This window comes from Exophiala bonariae, assembly GCF_035927105.1.
Source record: "Exophiala bonariae strain CCFEE 5792 chromosome Unknown scaffold_2, whole genome shotgun sequence".
In the NCBI taxonomy this organism is placed as follows: domain Eukaryota; kingdom Fungi; phylum Ascomycota; class Eurotiomycetes; order Chaetothyriales; family Herpotrichiellaceae; genus Exophiala; species Exophiala bonariae.
Window position 1 is genome coordinate 1,585,503 of NW_027042477.1, and position 20,680 is coordinate 1,606,182.

Consider the following 20,680-nt stretch of genomic DNA (forward strand, 5'->3'; position numbering starts at 1 on the left):
TCCAAGCCTGGAGCCGCTTCAGGACATGTCCTATAATAGGGCGCAAGGCAACCTCACATTATCGCACTTGCCAAACTACCATCTTTGCGGTAAACTCAACATGTATCGAGAATTCCCTCGAATGGATACCTTGTGACTTGTTTTCCAGGCGTCGGACTTCCATGCACACCTGTAATATCGACCAATTTCTATGCCTCATTCTCGCCTGCCCTTTTTGACAGGAAGAGAACTGCGGTGGCTCAGCGGAGCACCTTGGTTATACTCCAGTGAGTCTTGTTGGCGGATTTGTGACAGAAGGTGCGACGGTTGCGCCTCTAAAGGATCCAATCCTTCATCTCCTATAAATAGTGAAACCCTTTGACCGTTCGACTTCCATTTCCACTTCGCTTATCTAGTGGCCCCAACTCTGTCGGTTAAGTGGTATTTCAGATTCTAGTTTTGGTCATTGTGTTTCAATATGACGAGTTACATACCTGATCCAACTCCTCCAACAATTGACCGGGGGTCAACCGCTCTAGTCACCCGTGGACCAGGCTTTGACTCCGGAAATCGAATAACAGAAATCTCATCACCTGACTTTTCTGCTGGCCCACAAGATATTCATGGCCACCAGGATGACATCTTAGACCGGTTAGCTGGTCATTACACGCCTTTTGAGGGCTATGACTTCCTTGTCAGGGCGTTCGAGAAAACCGTCAGAGGTAATCTTCGTGCAAGCTTCAGGGATGGCAATCGACTTGCAGAGGTCATTGATGGCACCATTACACCAAAGGTTGGTATCACTTTTCTGGCCGGTGCAGACAACCCTCAGGTCAACCAGATGGAACAAATCTCCATGTCAAGACTGGAACCAGACCAAAAGGATGCTTCCTGGCGTGTCAATACTGCCGGTGCTCTATTGAAGAATTTCGAGTTTGATCAATCAATGAGTATCATCTGCTCTGATAACACATCTGCAGTCGTTGCTTCAGCTCGTCAACGAGCAAGTGTCAGTGGGCCATTCGTCGAGTCTACTTCGCCATCGAATCAGAGAGCGTTGGCAATTCGAAATCCAATGAATCAGGTTGTGACTATTGATAGCGAGAGTGTTATCATTGTGAACTCTTTATCTGGCGAAAATTGGGATCTCGAAGGTGTCTTGATTGAGGTCGACCAATCCAGCCTTATGGCTGTGATAGTCAATTATCGAAAAATCATCCAACGTGGTGGTGCTAATTTGCCAGGTGGTGAGACGGTGAGTTATCCCAGTGACCTCTTTGTCCTCTCAAGGTCGCTGTTGACGAAAAGAAGATCAAACTCCTTGACCAGATGATCGAGGACGCTCGACGACTGTGCATCAGAAGTCCAACATTATTTCGCATGGCAACCAGGCGACACATAATTTCCTCCAAGAACACTAGATATGGAGTTGACAATGGAAACATGTTCCAGACCTTGACCACTAGCAGTGGAATCAAGAACATTATCTCACTCAGTGCTGCATACTTCAATTCTCTTGCATCGTATAATACGGCAGCACAACAGCTTATCCGACCGAGGTTTCTCCAGATGCTTGTGCTCTTGTTGTCACTGCTAAACGATGGTAAGCTCGCCTTTGAGAGTCACCTTGTGTGAGAGCATTTCCTCAATCAAAGATTCCTGGCCTTCCTACTTTCGCACACCTCGAAGTGCGTCACCTCATAGCATATCACTGACTTGTCTTCCAATAGATGATCTACACGAGCTTGCAGAATTTCTCGAAGTAACGTACAGGATTCGCGCCGAAAGACAGCACCTCGAGCTTCTGGTCCTGAAGGTCCTTCCACTAATATCAATAAACTCGAAAATCTTCCTCAACGGCCTCATCACTGCATTCGAAGGTCCATTGGTGAATCCATCGCCACACTTGGTCGATCAGCCGGAGATTTGGAGGTTATTTTTGCTGCGGCTACTTCGACATGATTACATGTTGCCCGGCACAATCGAACAATTAACTGATCAAAATTTCTCCTGGGTTAGCAAATGGCCTGAAGATGGATACAGAGACTCAAGGGTTTTCCGACATCTACAATACTCTGGTCGTGCAAGAGCATTCAATGAGATTCCCCCAATTGATTTCCACACGGAACACAACTCCACCGAGGTTACAGCCGTTTTTACCAACGGATGTCGATACATTGTGTCAGTGGGAGACTTGGAAAATATCATTCGGATGGTTCCTGGTCGGTATGCCCTCACAGAAGCCGTACCTGAAGGCCGTCACTTTGACTTGGATATCACAGAGGTTCAGGTTAATGAACCACTCTATCGAGCAATCTGGGAAGTCAACTCGATCCTTACAACAGTGAAAGGAATTCTTCCTGCACGACGAAGATCTGGGATCGTTGATAGATTAGCTGCTATTCTAGGAAGTGGAGGGAACAAGAATAGTGAAGGTGCATCACTGCCGGAGGTCAAGGGATCTGGTCGTTTGACTTACCACGCCGCCACACTTAACGGACAAATGCTTGCAGTTGCCTATAAAGTTGAAGGCCGGAAGATCACTCGCAGAGAACTCGTCCGCCATATCGCATCAGACTTGGGCAAAATGATGGCGACCATGGATGCAATCGAGACAGCCGTACAACAAGCCTCGGAAGAGAAAAAGAAGGACGATCGCATCCGACAAACCGTCCACAGCCTGCGAACCGCTTTAGGCTCCGTGGGCCAGCTCTACCGTTCGGCAGAAGAGAATAAGCAAAAGATGGAAAACTTCTCGACCAAACTTGGTGATGAGCCAATCTCCAAAGTTCTCTATCCTATAGGTTCTGACGAGACACCACTAGGGATCTGGAACAATTACAGAGCTTGGTACGTGGGAGGAGACAATGTCCTCTACATTGAATCACACCGAAGGGCTGTCAGATCAGTCGCTTGGCATGACGAGTCAGTCATGGAGGTGACCTTCCACCAGCAAGACGCCAAATACTACCTAACACCTCTCCGAAAGCTGCAAGAAGACGAACGCGATGAAGAGTTGAAGCCAAATGATCAGGTCATCCTCGCGGGCCAATATATCATCGTCGTTGAATCGAATGGTCAGATGTTCGTGCCCAATTCAGAGGCAGATGGAAGGCACAATACCAACAATTCGAGATCTGCTGGTGGCGGTACCAGTCCAGAAGGAGGAAACGGAAGGCAACAGATTCCCCTTGAAAAAATGCTGAACTGGTTGAAGATCACTGGTGTCGAGACACCGAGACGAAAGAGACGGAATCCTCAACAAGAGATGAGCCAGATTGTGAGGAGCGCAATTAGATGAGTTGATACTTTTTGTATGCACCAGTTACTCGGTGCTTGACAGAAATCGTAGATCTAGTTAATCTACATGTTTCATAAAATAATGATGATCCCATTCCTCAGCCACATTCCATGTCATGTCCATAGAGAGTCTCTGGCGCAGACACTCATTGATCACGCACACAATGACATATCCCAGCAAAGATATCATTGAAGTCCTCAAGTTGGTGGCCAGGAACATGAACAAGATCTCCATCCACCCAACGAGCCCTGCCATTCGCCATGAAAGGGACCGCCGACGGCGAGACATGGGCCGACGCCTTTTGGCCTGGGGTTGGGACAGAACACCAATCACCCCACGTCACTGCTTCGAGACAACGACAGCATTCGTGGAGCATCGTGATTTGCATTTGGACATCACCGTGCTGGTTTCTGCAGAATTAGACATGATCTGAAGATCTGACGTTGCACTGTAATTAATTTGAAGCGTTGACTGAACGATCACTCTGCCGGGATTTGGTCAGTGTACATCACGGCGGGATATGATGTCTTGAATTATATTATGCAAGAGAGCGAGGAAGTCGATGTATGACTTTGATATTTCATATATACATATAAAACAAACTCCACGAGAAGCTGAGCTTGAGTTGGTTTGCTCCTGGACTTTCTCAACCGACAAGCATTCATTATTCTCTGTCTCAAACCTACTCAAACCTGCTATCTTCCTCCAGCTTCAGAACCACGCGTTCTACCTTTCCTAACCCAGACCAGGGACCTGAACAACTAGCCTAGAATTGACATCTGAGAACGACAAGGAAGAAGGGGATAGATCTCTCAGATCCCTAAACCAGCAAAATGTCAGGCTCAACAAGCACCAATCCCTCGGTCTTCCTGTATGGACCAGGCAATGCAAAGATCCAGGACAGACCCGAGCCTCAGATCACCGACCCAGCAGACGCGATCGTGCGCATCAAGTTCGTCGGTGTCTGCGGCAGCGATGTATGTATGGCATGCTCTGGCCCATCCCCAGCCATCCTCACCCAGAAACCAAAGAAATAACAGTCAGTACGCCAAACTAACTCTCCACGCGCACAGGTCCACTTCTGGACACACGGCGGGATCAACAACAAGAACGTCTCCGCCGAGCACCCACTGATAATGGGCCACGAAGCATCCGGGACCATCCATGCGGTCGGCCCGTCCGTGACACACCTGCGCCCAGGCGACAGCGTGGCGATCGAACCCGGCGTGCCATGCCGGACCTGCACGCGCTGCAAAGAAGGGCTGTACAACCTCTGTCCGTCGATGAAATTCGCAGCCTGTCCGCCCGACACGCACGGCACGCTCACCAAGTACTTCAAGCTGTCCGCCGACCTGTGCTATAAGCTGCCGCCGGGCGTGTCGCTGCAGGAGGGCGTGCTGGCGGAGCCACTGGCCGTCGCGGCGCACGCGGTGCGCATGATCGACGTGAGGCCCGCGAAAACGGGTTGTGTCGTCGTGTTTGGCGCGGGCACGATCGGGCTGTTGTGTGCGGCTGTGGCGCGGCAATTTGGGGCGAAGACCGTCGTGGCCGTGGATTTGCTGCCGCACAAGCTTGAGTTCGCGCGGGGGTTTTGTGGTGCCAGGACCTATGTCCCGGACTTGGGGATGAGTCCGGAGGAGAATGCGAAGCGGTTGATTAAAGAGCATGGATTGGGGGATGGTGCGGATGCCGTGATCGAGGCGTCCGGTGCCGAGAGCTCGATCGTCACGGCTGTGCATGTCCTGCGACCTGGAGGGCATTGTGTGCAGACGGGACTGGGGAAGGCGGTGGTCGGGTTTCCCATTCTCGCCATGTCTGAGAAGGAGTTGCATATGCATGGTGCGTTTCGGTATGGGCCGGGGGACTATCAGGTCGCAATGGATGTGCTCGAGGCGAGGAGTATTCCTGTCAAGAGTCTGATCTCTAGGATATTTGACTTCGACAATACCACTGATGCATGGGAGGCGACGAAGAGAGGACAGGGGATCAAGAATATGATTCGTGGGTATGGATACAAAGATCCTGCGAGGACGCATTTATAGTTTGGGTTGAAGCCCTGTTATATTGTCCCTAGTTTTGACTAATTAGATGGATCCAAGCCTGCCTGGAACAAACTCGAATTCCATCTTCCGAGCAGCATCCCATCATGACATGTTAGCCCAATTCATGAGATATTAAGGACCCTGTACCGTTATAAGGTCAATCAATAAATAATGTACAATTTGGTGGGAGAGCAGAAAAAAGCAGTCGCACACTAATGTTGACTCCACTCAATAGTGTTGAGATCAACACCTTCCTGTACAAGTTCCCAGAGAGGACTGAGTTCTCTCAAGAACGTGACTCGTTCCTGAACGGCCTTCAGAACGTAATCAATCTCGCTGGTGGTAGTGAATCGTCCAATACCAAACCGAATACTGCTATGAGCACTCTCATCACTGTTTCCAAGAGCTCGTAAAACGTAGCTCGGTTCCAGAGATGCAGATGTGCAAGCACTGCCGGATGATAAAGCAATATCTTTCAGAGCCATCAGAAGCGATTCTCCCTCGACATAAGCAAATGAAACATTTACACAGCCAGGATATCGTTTCTCGGCATCCCCGTTCTGAGAGGTATGTTCCAATGACAGGAGTCCGTTCATCAAGCGGTCCGAAAGATACTTGATTCTCTTTGAATCATACTGTACGAAAGCGGTCAGTTGAAGGCAATAAAGGATTATCAATAACAAGATAAAGAATCAGGGCAACCAAATCATAACCCCTGCTATGCAAATCAAGGTGTCGGTCAAGAGCACTCAGAAAGCCATGCATGTTAAGTAAAGCGTATAATCATAAGACGGAATAAAACTGTGAAAGTAGGGGATGAGCTTACCTCCATCTCTGCCTTTGCAATACGGCAGGCCTCACCGAAGCCAACCACGAGGTGAGGAGCAAGTGTACCACTGCGAAGACCTCTTTCTTGACCTCCGCCACTGATGATCGGATCTAATCTGACACGGGGACGTCTTCTTACATAACAGGCACCAATACCTTTGGGACCGTAAATCTTGTGGCTGGAGATTGACATGAGATCAACATTCCACTTGTTGACATCGATCGGAATTTTGCCCACAGCCTGAGCACCATCGGTGTGGAAATAAACTTTCTTGGAGCGGCATAGACGACCAATTTCCTCAACTGGCTGAATGACACCAATTTCGTTGTTGACAGTCATGATGCTGACCAGGGCAGTCTCAGGCTTTATGGCGTCCTCAAGTTGTTTGAGATCGATCAATCCATTACTTTGAACGGGCAGATATGTGACCTCGAACCCTTCATCTTGCATGTGACGGCAAGAATCCAGAACACATTTATGCTCGGTCTGAGATGTGATGATATGCTTCTTTTTGCCAGCCCTGCCGAAGAATCTGGCAACGCCTTTGATACTCATGTTATTACTCTCAGTGGCGCCACTTGTGAAGATGATCTCTTTCGGATCGGCACCGATCAATGTCGCAATATGTTCACGGGCCTGTTCGGAAGCTTTATCACTCTCCCAACCATAAGCGTGTGTTCGCGAATGAGGGTTACCATATAACCCAGTAAGGAAAGGAAGCATTGCGTCGAGTACGCGAGGATCAACGGGAGTTGTGGCTTGTGCATCCAAATAAATCGGGCGAGTGCCCTGATCCATGATTGTAGCTTGTTTTAAGATGCCCGCTTGGGGGCTCATCATTGCATCGCCTGACAATCCTGTTACAGGGTTGTGCACCTGCGACGGAAGGTTGCCCGTCTCATTGATGAATTTTTTCTGGTCGGCCTTGATGGCCGATTCAACGTCGGTTACCTGAGCCTGAGTTGGCTTCGATTCAGATACATAATTGCGTCGTTGTGATAGCCGAGCAGTGGCCACGACACTAGCTTGGAGGTGTCGTAACGGAAGAACGGTCTGTGAGGAAAGTCGATTTGTGCAGACACGGGAGGTATGCCTGATAACAGAGGAAGCTGGACCGGACATGTTGAACGAAGGGTCAGACCAGCTGACTGGTGTCCGTTGTGCTGTTGTTTCTAGAAATTGATCTGACGAGAAAGATCCAGGATCAGTAAGAAGAGAAACGAGATGAATGGCGATGTCGAGAGATGGGGAAAAACAGAAGGCGGAGGCAAAAAGATGGGAATGAGTCAATCTGATAAGATTTGGGGTTCGGCCGAGCACTTGATCTGCTTCGGTCATCAAACGCTTCGGAGTACGGCGCAACATTAAGACCCGAGACGTCTATAATTATCCGACGACAAGAACAGAAAAAACTAACCCGAATGCCATGTTGAGGCCACGATTCGATAGTCGCTTGGATAATAAAATACTTAGACATAACTGGGCACTCAGCGGACGTCAGAATTCGTGGATCACCTAAATACGTCTTTCAGCTGAGACTCTACCCTAAAATCGATGAGCACGGCGGGCGACGGGGTAGGGAACAGCGCGTTCGTGATCACTCTAGTCAAGACAGTATGTGTAATGTCGTTCATCATGCTAACCCCATTTACAGTATGGCCCATTCAATGCACCGATGAACAAGGAGTCCCGGTAGGTCTCACACCATTCCTTGAGTTCCTCGGAGAGATCAAGGTGACTCTTCCTTGGATCCCAGAAATTGGAGGGGAGGGATGTGGACGGTCCGCCATGAATACTACTGTCACCAGCATCCTCAATGGTCTTGGTGTCGAGTTGAACGATGGCGGCTCGTAGAACCACATCCAAACGGCGTGCCAACCTCCATCTCCGCCCACACATATTCAGTGCATGCATTAATGTATCGAACATTGGTTCACGGGCTTGTCTCATGTTGTGGTAGACGATGAGCTTCATTCGAGCAGCGACGAAGAGCAAATGTGCTAGTAGTGGGGTGTTCAGCTCGGCGTCAGCATCGCTGATTCCTCGAAATGCGAGTACCAGGTCCTCCGAGGCCTGTAAACATCTTCGTAAGGGAAGCTCGCCGAAATCCGTAGATACACTCCCGTTTTCAAATCGCAGTAATCGTTGGTAGAGAACAATAATACTGGCATGTGATAAGACAGTCGTATGCATCAGGTTCGGATCAAAATCGATTAATCCATCGGATAAAATGGTGTAGCTCGATTTAGGTTGCGCTTGGACATAGCCAAGCAGATTGTGGTAGATTTCGTCACACGTCGCAAGTGCTTCAACGTTCGAGTTTTCGTATCGGAACCGTTCATGTTCGTCAATGAATGCGTGTAGTGGTTGCAGGGCAATCGCTGCCAAATGGGCGTGTGTCCGGTAGGTGTCTTTGAGATCGGGTGCACTAACGTACGCAACGCTTGAGAGGTGATCGACGAGTGCAGCAGAAACATCGCGCCAGGACACACCAAGTGTAGTCGTTGCATCAAGTGCGAGCGTGGCCCAAGTGACAGGTATTGCCAGCTCATCTCCTGTTTTGTTGCTTCCCAATGCCGGAGGACCAATCTGAGTCGGGCTTTGGTGTTGCATTTGACTAAGGAGTTTTCGAAACAGCCCAATATTCTCGCACATCCGTCGGCAAACAGACATTAGACTGAAAGTACTTGGGATATTGTCTGCTCCATAGTCAAGTATTGCGATGATCAGAAGTGACTGGACGGAGCTTAGTGTTGCCTTGGATAGTGCTTCGTTCAGAACTTGAGATCTGAGATGTCGAGAGAGCCGATATCTGCCATGGTATCCTAAACAAATTGCTTGACTAGAATACGATAGCTGTAGTGCAATCACGGCTCTCAACACGATATCATCAATATGAGACACTGGTGTGGGCAGTTCTTCTAGAGCTTTCTGTATGTGTTGTTGGTTCACAATAGGAAACCAGGACTGAGTCTCCTTGAAATATTGATCGGCAAGGCTGAACAAGTACTCTCGTGGAAGGCCAATCAGGTCAGATACGGCGTCATTGGGGTCAAACTGCGACCCAAGCCGACTCCAACGCGAAAGTTCTGGGCTTCTGACTGCCGGTGTACTATTTGAGATGGAAGATGTCACCGTGGAATGGGGAGTATTTGGTTCATTGAAAACCACGGCTGGTACTGTCGTAGGAGAAAGCCCACTCGATATAGAAGACTGAACTTGGGGAGATTGGATGACCGTGTTGTTCTTCAAGTTGAGAATTTCTTGCTCCAGTCTTTCTACATCGCAGTCTTCAGCATCTTGGTACCTCGGGTTGGGGCCACACTGGAAGGAAGACCTACCTAGCCTTTCTGGTGACGAGTCAGTGGCGGGAGTCAGTGGTAGTTGCAAATTCCTGAGATTGGAGATTTCATTCTCAAGGCTTTCTATCAGGAACGATCAGTATTATTTGTCTTACTTCCAAAGGTTGACTTACCTATACGACTCTCTAATTGCGATACATAACCAGCACGAAGGCCACGTTTCTTTGGCTTTGAAACATACTGACATGCGACTTTCGCTTTGATACAGAAGCCGCAACGGGGTAAAGTACGGTCGCATTTTGTCTTGCGCTGCCGGCAAAGGAAGCAACTGTGATTTCGGGAGGTACAGGTTAGTTATCACGAATCGCAGTCTTGAAGACATGGGGCGAACACTTCGATGCTCACTTACACAGTACTGCTTCTTTGCTCGGAGGCAGTGGATTCTGGGCTATCTGAACGCATCACGCTCTGACGAAGCTTTAGGAGGAAGAGTCAAAGCACAGAATCAAAGGCGAAGTTCCAGACTACATTGTGGTATATTGTGGAGATCGCTCGCATCAGGTACGACATCATAGCGACCCTCAAAGAGGTGCTGACAGTGATCGGGACGAGTTGGCCCGGAGTTGGAGGCTCAAGGCCACTGCTAACTGCAGGGAGGAACCGAGTCAATAATGGAGAAGACCAGTCATCTCAGGCTTGACCTAAAGTTGTCGGCTCCTCGGGCGCGTCATGGCCCGGAAGTTGGTCAGGGTTTAGGGCTGCATGTCCTCGTCCGGTAGTCGAGCCGGGCGGCGAGCTTTACTGCTGCGGGGTGACGTTCTGTGCTGTTCAACCAATACGAGGGGTACCCAAGCAAAGCCCCTCGGCCCTTAAAACCCTTGGAATGCAAATGTCACCCCACCAACATTGATCAACCACTTTTGCTGCTCATTTAAAACTTGTGCATCTTTATTTCTCGTTGAAGAAAACTTGACGTCCAGAATAATGTCAAGTTCGATATCGGCGCTGACTCAACACCAAATGTCATCGCTCCATTAATTCTAATCATCATACAATCCACCATCCAGTTCAATTGGTCCCACGCCTTCTTTTCTTGTGCTTGAAATTACCCCCTCTATGTTTCCATTCTCTCGCATTTGCCCGGCCAGACCCGCGTGCTTGTTGACCTAGCCCAACACCATGAAAAAAGCCTCCTCGAATCCTCGGACCTGGTCCTGTTCTCCGAGACTTCCATCTGCCCACCAAGTTACCACCATTTTTTACCCCGTGACATCCATGGTTGGTACCGTACTTGGTACTTTTTTCTTCTCTCTTTCTCTCGTACTTTTATGCTGCTGACCAATGTCACCACTTCCTTGTGCTCAAGGTATTTGAGAGAAGCCCATCGTTCCGTCGACTGTCCTTAGAATTTCCTTGACAGACTCTTCTCATTGTCTCATATACCATCTTGTTACGTTTCAGTCGCTAAACCCTCACCTTGAACCTTAAGTGGGAGAGCCTTGTTGACAAGGGTTTGCCACCCCTAAAGGCTTCCCAAGTCTATACAATACCCCCAAACATGCTTCCACCCATCCCCAGACCAGAAGACTATGGAGTTTCATCAGAGAGGGGGTTTCTCCCCTCTGAACTTCCACTGCAATGCCTTCCTCATCAACTGTATGACCGCTGGGAGCGGATCATGAACAATTTTCAGTCATTACTTCTTTCCAAGCGACTACGAACAGTGATTGATAAATTGCCAATTATACCAGCAGTCCATCTGGAGACTGAAGCAGAGTGGCGACGCGCATACTGCATTCTCACCTTCTTCACCAATGGCTATATATGGGGTGGAGACAAGCCGGCCGAGGTCAGTTGCCAAACAAGACCCCAATCCAACAAGAACTAACAAACTGCAGAGGTTGCCACCGTCAGTCACATACCCTTTGTTACAGATATGTGAACATCTCGAAATACCTCCGGTCCCTACGTACGCAGGCTTGTGTCTATGGAACTTCAAACCCATCTTCCTTTCCGACTCCCTCGTCCTTGACAATCTCTCCGCCCTACATACTTTCACTGGTTCGCTTGACGAGCAATGGTTCTATCTTGTCAGCGTGGCCATGGAGGCAAAAGGAGGACCTTCTATATCATTGATGCTTGACGCCATGCGGGCTGCACGCATGGATGACGTCGAAACCGTCACCAAGTCGCTACAGTCATTTGCTCAGACCTTGGATGAGCTGGGCACCATGCTGTTGAGGATGTATGAGAGTTGCGACCCACATGTTTTCTATCACCGCATACGACCATTCTTGGCAGGAAGCAAGAACATGAAAGATGCCGGGCTTCCCAAGGGCGTCTTCTATGACGACGGGAGTAGGAATGCCAGTTGGAGACAATATGGAGGAGGATCAAATGCTCAAAGCAGCATGATTCAGTTTTTTGACATTGTCCTAGGTGTTGAGCATCGCCCGACAGGCTCTAAGAAAGATGACACCACCTCCGAGTCCGAGATGGAAGTTGGTGGTGCACCCAAACCAAGACACAGTTTCATACACGACATGCGACAGTATATGCCTGGTCCCCATCGGAGATTTCTCCAGGCCGTGGAGGGCGTCTCGAACATTCGAGAGTTTGTTGAGTACAACAAATCTAACCGGTCTCTGACTGTGGCATACGACGCATGTTTGGCGATGCTACGGTCACTCCGGGATAAACATATCCAGATGGTGTCTCGATATATCATTGTCAAAAGCAGGGAATCCCGCAGTATGAGCAGGAATCGGCATGAGAGCAGTCCCGATGCGGCTCCTCGTCGGGGACAAGGCATTGCTTCGATTTCTTATGATAGACCGCAGGAAGGGTCGCAGAGAAAGAAGAAGATGCGAGGTACAGGAGGTACAGCACTTATCCCATTCTTGAAACAAGCTAGGGATGAGACTGGTGAGCCTGCCATTGATGAGTGGGCGAGAAAGCTACTTATGGGAGGGCGTCGCACTGAGGCCGACCACGAGATTGCCGTGGAAAGCAGGATCACAGCTGCAGAGCTGGATGCAGAGGAACCTCAGGTTGTTGGTCTAGCTGGCTCGTGGAATATGGAAGACAACGGTGGGGGGCTCTGTTCATACTGATGCCTCCTGCTTGGTCGCTGGCCACTGCCACTGCCACGGAGAGATTCACAAAAGTTGGAAGATAATACTTATGTAAATGGACGAGTCTGAACATGGTGATAGATCACGTTAGGATTGACCTCTCACCATTTCTATTGCCTTTGAAACTCTAGTGAGCCTGTAGTCCTTGCACATTGCTGGGTGTCGTACAATCTGTCAATGACGTGACCGTGCATTCTTAGCGTGGTTGTAAGGATTGGTCGAGCAACGTCGCTCAAACAACATCAAAACAACATCACTTCCTTCATTCTCAATTCTGCTGAAAACTACAGTGCAAGCGGTTCAATGAAGTTTCTGATACGGAATGATGCTATGTATGAAGGCATCAAGATAGTAGACACCTAAACCTGGTGGATTTTGTTCGATGGAAGCCTCTCATGGTGAGAGCTCCAGTCTCTAGTACGCCTGTGTTGAACAGCTCTTCAACTTTGTTCCAAAATGAGAATCAAAAGTTTGAGGCGCAGAGAAGAGCTCTGCTGGGAGTCATCAAGAGAGGTTAGCCTACGTTGAGGGTCATCTGCTTGCAAAATCGGTGACCAAGAATCAATGTCAAAACCAAATGAGAATCCGCGTAATCTGTATGCTGTTTGCGACTTTGCAGCATTAGAAGGCAAACAGTGGAAGGGGCCTGGTGAGAAGAGAACCCTGCCAGTGGGGAGATATGTCAACACTCAAAAAGACCATCGTTCTCGCAGCAGAATTCCGGCAGGGGCGACTGCTAAACTAGAGACTCTCCCGTAACCATGGTCGCGACTGCCAGCTCAGGGTCCATCGCCGGAGACTGTTTTCAGATATCTGCAGACCCTGGCTCGAGACTCAGATATCTCTCTCACTTTCCGTGGCATTTCAATCGAAGAACAATGGTGGCTGCTGACCACAAACAGAAACCCAGCCGTTTCAGAGGCTGCCTTTTCATTCACTGCCAGTGCCGGCAGAGATGGACATGTCCGGCCTCCTATTGGCTTCTTCATTCACGTCGACGCAAATTCTGTCAGTCGGCGCCAACATCATGAATAGAGGAGGCTGGGTTCTCATTGTCTTCGGTCTCATGAATAGAAATATTCACTTCTACTCGGCCAAGGTGAACAGGGGTGCCGATGGTTTATTTCTTCTCTTTCCAACTCCTCAGGTCTTCTCACTTACTTTCTCTCTTCTTCGCTCTACAAACTCCTTCTTCGCCTTCATCTTCTTCGTCTTCTTCTCGCAATCCAATCGATCCAACTTCTTGACTTCAATCCTCTTTCCAAACACTACTGCTTGTCTTCAAGAGCCCCCTTTATCATTCTTCAATTGATTGACCCACGGTGGAAGCCTGATCAAAATGGCAGATCCTTCTGAATTAGACTCCGGTCTGAACTTTGATTCAGTTGACCTGAACCTCCACATGAATAACTTCCTTCCTCCCAACGACCCCGACTTCTCTGAATTCATCAACTTCGATCTCTCTGACATGCCCATGACCGACTTCTTTGAAGACGCCATTGCTAACATGGACTCTGGCATCGACGCTGCTGCAATGGATACCCAGATTGCAGCAGAAATGAAATCTACTTCTACTCCAGGCCCTGCTTCGGCAGCTGACACTACAGAGACTGAGGTTGCTGGTCAAGTTGTCCCAAACCCCGACATCTCATCAGCATCAATCACCTCTGAAGCTGCTAGCCTCAGTGCGCCCATCTCAGAAAGTCTAGCAATCACTGCCCCTGAACCGGCTTTCACACTCTCGACTGACGAGGCTGCAAATTCTTCCATCGACTTTGGAGAAGCTGTTCGAGTCACAACACCAGTCAGCGCTCATGAGGGGGCTGCCACCACTGCCAACTCGCAGGAAATTTCTCCACCAGCTGCAGCCCAAGAGTTGCCTTCTGCCCCAGTTAATAACACACCTGTCTCCACCCAAGCCACACAGCCAACGCTTCCAATTGCACCAAACAACTTCCAAACCACTGAACAGTCCGCTTTTCTGCCTCTTCCGAGTTCCTCTGAGGTCCTCGACTACAATCTTAGCAATTTAGACTTTGAAGCTGAATTGTCGGCCTGGTATTCTTCCACAATTTCCACCGAGCCTGAGGTTCAGAGTCGTGGTCTTGGCGAACTCGACACTTCCCTCCCAGTCGTTGCTGGTCCCAGTGGCATTTCTCATGTTGCATCCTCAGAGCAGCCATCCATCATCGAGAATTACAACATGAGCACAACCAGGGACATGGACACCAACAATACCACCATCACTGCGCAGCCTTCATCTGTCGCTGATGCACTTCCTCAGAACACCATGAATACTCCAGCTCAAGTTCAAGCAGACGAAGCTCCCGCCCCTCTTCCACTGCCATCCGAAGTGTTCACGGATACTTCTGTATATACAGATCAGAATTATGATTGGGCTTCAACTTCTGCAGCTGTCCAGAATGACCCACAGCAGACACTTACACCCAGCCAGCACGACGCTCAACCAGCCACCGAGGAATTCATACAGGCATTTGACAATGGACTTATCCCTCGCACGCCACTCATCTACACCACACAGACAAATGACCTCAACAATGCCATGCTTTGCTCTCCTTTTGTTTCTCCCTTCAGCGCAAGCCCATTCGAACCGAGTCCTGCCAGCACCCTCAGCTATCCACAGCAGGCAACTCCTCGGCAATCTTTTGAGGTCGATTGGGTGAGTGTGGGCAAGATGCCGTTACAGCCTCATGAGCTGGCCATTATTGGTACTCCACTGCCAGCCAACAAGACAACTCCAACAACCCAGGCATCCCAAGCACGTCGAAACAAGGGCAAAGGCAGAGCACAAATTCCTGCTACCAGACAGACCCCGTCGCAGGCCGCAGCTGGCAAGAGGAAGAGATCTGGGACTGATCCTCAAGAACCAGCTCCCAAGCACATACGCACAAACTCTGCACCCGAGTCAACCGTGCTACAGCATGAGATGGAACCCCTCTTCCAGGGCAGTGTCAACGCAAACGGCTTCGAAAACCCTCGTCAGCGCTCTTATGAGCAACCACAGAACTTCTTCGCTGTTGGTCGCCGTAGCCATGGTCCAGTTTCTGGAGCCAATGGCCGACGTGTTGTGCATCATCAGCAACAGCAACCCCCCCAACAATACTACCAGCTACCGCAACAGGAGTCCTTCCATCAGCCAATGCAGTCTGGCTTCCTGGATACAGTTTTTCCTTCTGAGGTTCCTCCCGAGCTCATTGCAATGCAACAAGCCAAGGATATGAACAATTTCCATAACAACCAGATTTCTCACCAGTCTCGTGTTCATGAGCAGCAATACATTCGTCGCCAGCAACCAGCCATGCATCAGCAGCAGCCGGTTATGCATCACCAGCGACCAAGCATGGATTACCATGAAGAGTATGTGGTGCATGAGCAGCCACTGCGCATGCACAACCAGCATGGCAACATGTACCATGCGCAACAGTACATGTACCATGAACAGCCCATCATACATGGCCACCAGCAGTACATGCCAGTGCAGCAACAGCAACAGCAGGCACAGATGCAGATGCAGATGCGACCTCAGCACAATCGCGAGGCCGGCGTTCCTCAACCCCAGAATGTCAGAGCGAGTACAACCAAGAAGGCAGCTACCGGACGCGCCGCTCCCGCTGCCGGGGCACGAACCACCAAGGCCACTGCTAGCACACAGGCCCGCCCTGGCCCACCCCCTCCCACCCTCAACGCCGTCATTGAGGCAACACAAGCTGGCTGGTGCCAAGACCTCTTCAATTCCAACGGACCAGTCCAGCCAGATGAGTACCTCTCATCTTACGACTTCAAGGTCCCGGCTCCCACCGGCATGCTCATGATGACCGAGGAGTACAAGAAGATGGGCGAGAAGCATCGCCAACAGCAGCTCGCTGCTGAAGCATCTAGAAATTGAGTTGGAACCGTGGCGAGTGTGAACAATCAGTGATGAAAATGGGAAAATGGAAAGGGGGGGAAAATTGGAAAAAAAAATAAATTGGAAAATCGTCGGGGAAAAACCATGTTGATTGTTTTAGAAATGGATGGGCGTGGGATGGCGTTATATCGCGCTGCCACAGCGCGCTTTCAAGGATTTTACCGAAAATGAGAGAATTGTATCCACTCTACCAAGAAAAGGGTAGAAAACTGCTTAGTACAGAGGTAGTTCTCCAATCATCGTTTCACATTGAATTGCATTCCATTCATACTATAGGTAGAGACAGCTAGACACCATTCCCCAGCATACCCATATCCAGAGCCATGCCCCTCGCGACCTTCCTCTCGACCCAACGGCGCTTGAAGCCCTCACGTGCGAGCTCCCTCGTCCGCCGCGACCAGACATCGCCACCGATGCGGCCTCGCACAAAACCCTCCTGCAACGCGAGGATGGCGGCCTCGATGCCGCGCTCCTCGCAGGCCGCGTCGTACAGCTGGCGCGCCACGACGTTGGGCGGCACGAGCATCTCGTCGACGGCCGGCACGTCGTTCGCGGCGGAGCGGGCGTGCGCGGACGTGATGACCTTGTCGGACTTGGACAGCGACGTCGACAGGAGGTTCAGGTTCGACGTCAGTGTCGTGTGCAGGGTTTGCAGCTGGGTCAGTTCGTGGGACAGCGTTTGTAGCGTCGACTGCAGGGCGAGGTTCTGTGATGAGAGCGCCGGGAGCGCGGTCGTTGATTGCGTGATTTGTTGGTGCAGCGATTGCGTTAGTTGGTGGGAGAGGTGTGTTAGGAGGGCTTCTTTTTCGGGGTTCACCGGGATCGGTGGGACGGGGATGTTGGGGTTTGATGGGATGGTTGTTGATGATGTCGAGGTGTTGGATGTTGGGAGGGGGAGGTCGAACGGTGAGTCGAGGAGATTTGGGGGCGCTGCTGGTTTTGCGGGTTGGGGTTGAGGTTGCTGGGAGGGGGGCGGTGGACCCTGATGGTAATGAGGTTGTTGTGGTTGCCCGTATGGTGGTCCATGTTGTTGCTGTTGCGGTGGGTGTGGTTGAGATGTACTCTGAGAGTAATGGTGAGTTGTTGGTCGTTCGTTGTATCCTTGTGTCGGAGGTGGTGGTTGTCTCTGCCAATTCTGGTTATGGGTTTGGGCTTGTGGACCATTTCTGGGGTCTGAGATTTGAAGTGGAGGTGGCTGGTGTTGAGAATATTGTTGCTGCTGTATATCACCTGGTCGAGGGGGCTGTGGGCGATATTGAGGCTGTTGAGGCTGTTGAGGCTGAGGTTGGTCATAGCCAGGGGATGGGTGTGATTGTTGTGCCGGAGTTGATTGTCGTAGACTGCTGGTCCGTTGTGGCATATAATTCATGCCGCTGGTCGGACGTGGGGCATTGCCATTTCCATATGGAGCCTGCGGCCATGGTTGTCCCTCAGACGGTAAAGGCGGAGGAGCATCGTATCTGCCTGGCCTCGGTGCGGGTGGTCCTGAACTCCCTGGCCCGGAGGATGAGCCCGCTTGGGTGAAATCCTTAGGTGGCGGAGGTGGTGGACCTGGTGAGGCTCGAGGTGATTGTGTACTCGAATACGATGTGCCTGGTGCGACTCCCTGACTTTGAACCTCCCGGGGTAAAGGTGGGACTGGTGGGGGAATCTGCTGGGGTTGTCGTTGCTGGTTTTGTTGTGTTCTCGACATCACCGGTGGCTCTTTGGCAAAGACATCGGATAGAATTGATAGGAATTCGAGTATGGAAGATCGCTATGACCCCGTCAATATAGGAGTTTGATGGTATTCGGTGTTCAACGTCTCTTTACTTACATCCCATGCATCTCTCCACTGCGCCAGATAAGGATGGTATATTCTCCCATCTCCGCCTACATATTGTCCCGGGCGGATCACCATCCCATCCGTGGGTGTCACATATGCAATGGGTGCATCGTAAGGGTATGTATGAGGTGCCCATAACGAGACAGGAAATCGATACGTGCTCCCTCGAAAGTTCACCGGGATTGTGCCCTGTAAGTGCACCAGGAGGGCGGAAGAACCATTTTCGAACGCTGTATTCTGTTTCAGCACATATTCCATAGAGCTCTTATTTATAAGAAGCGTACTGTATACGTCTGTCCGTGGTCCGAACCCAGGATGTCGACCGAGAACATGTGCAAGATCGGAATACGCTCGGTTGGGATCACGATATTCCTGCGATTTTGGTCAGCATCATGTCACCGCAAGATGTTCCGCAGCTCACATACACGCTTCAAAACATCGTATAGCCAGCTGAGGGTCTTCTGTGGCACGCCTCCTGCCATTGAAGTCGCAATGAATATATGTAAGCTGGGTCAATGTGTCCGCAGCCTGAGTTGATGTTCGGCCTCTAATTGGCCAAGCCTAGGACTCGGGCTCAGGCTCAGGCTGTCGACGTCAGATGTGCAGTCACGTGGTTTAACGAGGCTGAGATTCAGCCTTATCTCCGATAATCATCAAGCTTCATCATCTACTCGGTACATAATTTTCTAAACCAATTTGCTATTGGTAAGCCTTTTAATTTCCTCAGTCTACAACAGTACGACCTTTGCGCAGTCTAGAAGGGTGTATTTTGGCTGAAAGGCCTACCTGTCCCTCATCAGGACAAATTTCACCCAGCCACGAAATATGTTAGTCGCATCTCGAGATATTCGATATCTTTCACAAACATCTACGCAATTCGGTAACAATATCAGTGGTAAGCCAATCGTTACTCATTCTCCTCTAAGAAGCTATAATATGATATTTACAACCCGTGTTGCCATTACCCGAAACATTTATCATTCCCGGAACCACTTAAGCAGTAACAGCAACTCCATTTGAGTGACCGTTTTCCAGCGTACCGTTGGTTCCGTTTGACTGCATCGCCTTAGGCAGGGGTGCCGCCTGTTTGGACGCTTTACCAGCAGTTCCAACAACGGAGAGAGCTGCAGCTGCAACAGCAGCGTGAATCTCTTGCTCGGCACCTTCTGGCAAGGGCAGCAATGGTGACCGGACAGTGGCGTCATTGAGGATTCCTCGAGCGACGAGTGCATGCTTCAAGGCCACGGTACCCTCCATATGAGAGCCACGATGATAGACGGCTTTCGTGACTGGGAGGAGTTTGTCATGAGCAGCGCGAGCTCTTGGGTAGTCTCGTGCCTTGCCGGCACTGATCAACTCGAGGAGAAGTTCTGGCGCGATGTTGCCATATCCAACTAGCATGCCATCAACATCAAATGCAGTGTGCAAGAGATATTCGTCGTGGCATGTCAAGATCTGGAGTTCTGGGCGCTCGGCTCGGATGACAGGGATTTCAGTGTCCCATCTACGCATGTTGCGAACACCATTCTTCATGGCGAATACCCCGGGGAGGGCACTGATATCAAGCATTGTCTGGAGGTTGTATGTGGCCTTGGTGTTGTCGGGATATTGGAAAAGAATGAGAGGTAGCTTGCTGACCTCATAGACCCGTCGATAACGATCCTGGGGAGCGCCAGGTTGGTATCCAAATCGCAACCAGCCGTGGGATGGGTATAGGAGACCAGCCTGTGCGCCAGCTTCTACTGCACGCTTAGCTTCCAAAGCAGCGACTTCGGTGCCTTCCCCAGTGATACCGGCAATGATGGGAATCTTGTTATCGACCGATTTGACAAAGGCACGGATCACATCTGCCTGCTCATCTTGAGTGAGAAAAGTACCCTCGCCAGCGTGGCCGAGAACAACGAGGCCCTTCACGCCATCAATGCTCCCAAGCCACGACCCAAGGCGGTAAATTGCTGGGTAGTCAACATCACCATTTGGCAAAAAGGGAGTGACTGGGGCAGGTGTAAGTCCTCGGAGGTCGAGCATTTTGATGATGATTCTATAGTGTAGTTAATCTGTTTCTTGGATACTTTGGAAGTGGTTGATGAATGTTCAATTCCGACAGAAACACAGGTCTGAAGCAATGATCTTATACAACATGTGCATCGTAGCCTATTGCTCTTGTTGCGGCATTCGGCACCGAACGAAATAGTGATTGACCACGATTACTTCCAAACTGAGCCATGTTCTCGCCTCTAAAGGCCCAAGGCTCTACACCCCTGAGGTCTCGTAGTTTCTAGCAATCGCCGAGCCGGGAAGCATCCGTTTCCTAAACCGACACTCGTACGAGGTTGAGGA

The 20,680-nt window shown here is 50.2% G+C and overlaps 8 protein-coding genes across 8 annotated transcripts; 4 read left to right on the forward strand and 4 right to left on the reverse strand.

Moving 5' to 3' along the window:
* Positions 1 to 457: 457 nt before the first annotated feature.
* On the forward strand, positions 458 to 3,280 carry LTR84_005088 (uncharacterized protein; the record flags this gene model as incomplete). Its single annotated transcript, XM_064848660.1, has 3 exons — positions 458 to 1,234; positions 1,270 to 1,582; positions 1,710 to 3,280. The coding sequence occupies 3 exons, from the start codon at positions 458 to 460 to the stop codon at positions 3,278 to 3,280; spliced, it is 2,661 nt and encodes an 886-aa protein (XP_064711284.1).
* Positions 3,281 to 4,113: 833 nt separating this feature from the next.
* On the forward strand, positions 4,114 to 5,322 carry LTR84_005089 (uncharacterized protein; the record flags this gene model as incomplete). The annotated part of the gene is made up of 2 exons (XM_064848661.1): positions 4,114 to 4,257; positions 4,354 to 5,322. The coding sequence occupies 2 exons, from the start codon at positions 4,114 to 4,116 to the stop codon at positions 5,320 to 5,322; spliced, it is 1,113 nt and encodes a 370-aa protein (XP_064711285.1).
* Positions 5,323 to 5,534: 212 nt separating this feature from the next.
* On the reverse strand, positions 5,535 to 7,273 carry LTR84_005090 (uncharacterized protein; the record flags this gene model as incomplete). The annotated part of the gene is made up of 2 exons (XM_064848662.1): positions 5,535 to 5,957; positions 6,149 to 7,273. The coding sequence occupies 2 exons, from the start codon at positions 7,271 to 7,273 to the stop codon at positions 5,535 to 5,537; spliced, it is 1,548 nt and encodes a 515-aa protein (XP_064711286.1).
* Positions 7,274 to 7,789: 516 nt separating this feature from the next.
* Positions 7,790 to 9,915, reverse strand: LTR84_005091 (uncharacterized protein; the record flags this gene model as incomplete). The annotated part of the gene is made up of 4 exons (XM_064848663.1): positions 7,790 to 9,429; positions 9,493 to 9,576; positions 9,627 to 9,781; positions 9,863 to 9,915. 4 exons carry the CDS (start codon positions 9,913 to 9,915, stop codon positions 7,790 to 7,792), a joined length of 1,932 nt encoding a protein of 643 aa, XP_064711287.1.
* A 1,096-nt stretch (positions 9,916 to 11,011) lies between these two features.
* On the forward strand, positions 11,012 to 12,566 carry LTR84_005092 (uncharacterized protein; the record flags this gene model as incomplete). The annotated part of the gene is made up of 2 exons (XM_064848664.1): positions 11,012 to 11,302; positions 11,352 to 12,566. 2 exons carry the CDS (start codon positions 11,012 to 11,014, stop codon positions 12,564 to 12,566), a joined length of 1,506 nt encoding a protein of 501 aa, XP_064711288.1.
* Positions 12,567 to 13,926: 1,360 nt separating this feature from the next.
* Positions 13,927 to 16,494, forward strand: LTR84_005093 (uncharacterized protein; the record flags this gene model as incomplete). The annotated part of the gene is made up of 1 exon (XM_064848665.1): positions 13,927 to 16,494. One exon carries the CDS (start codon positions 13,927 to 13,929, stop codon positions 16,492 to 16,494), a length of 2,568 nt encoding a protein of 855 aa, XP_064711289.1.
* Positions 16,495 to 16,801: 307 nt separating this feature from the next.
* On the reverse strand, positions 16,802 to 18,822 carry LTR84_005094 (uncharacterized protein; the record flags this gene model as incomplete). The annotated part of the gene is made up of 4 exons (XM_064848666.1): positions 16,802 to 18,271; positions 18,332 to 18,570; positions 18,625 to 18,712; positions 18,766 to 18,822. 4 exons carry the CDS (start codon positions 18,820 to 18,822, stop codon positions 16,802 to 16,804), a joined length of 1,854 nt encoding a protein of 617 aa, XP_064711290.1.
* A 511-nt stretch (positions 18,823 to 19,333) lies between these two features.
* LTR84_005095 (uncharacterized protein) lies at positions 19,334 to 20,368 on the reverse strand (the record flags this gene model as incomplete). The annotated part of the gene is made up of 1 exon (XM_064848667.1): positions 19,334 to 20,368. The coding sequence occupies one exon, from the start codon at positions 20,366 to 20,368 to the stop codon at positions 19,334 to 19,336; it is 1,035 nt and encodes a 344-aa protein (XP_064711291.1).
* Between the last annotated feature and the right edge of the window lie 312 nt (positions 20,369 to 20,680).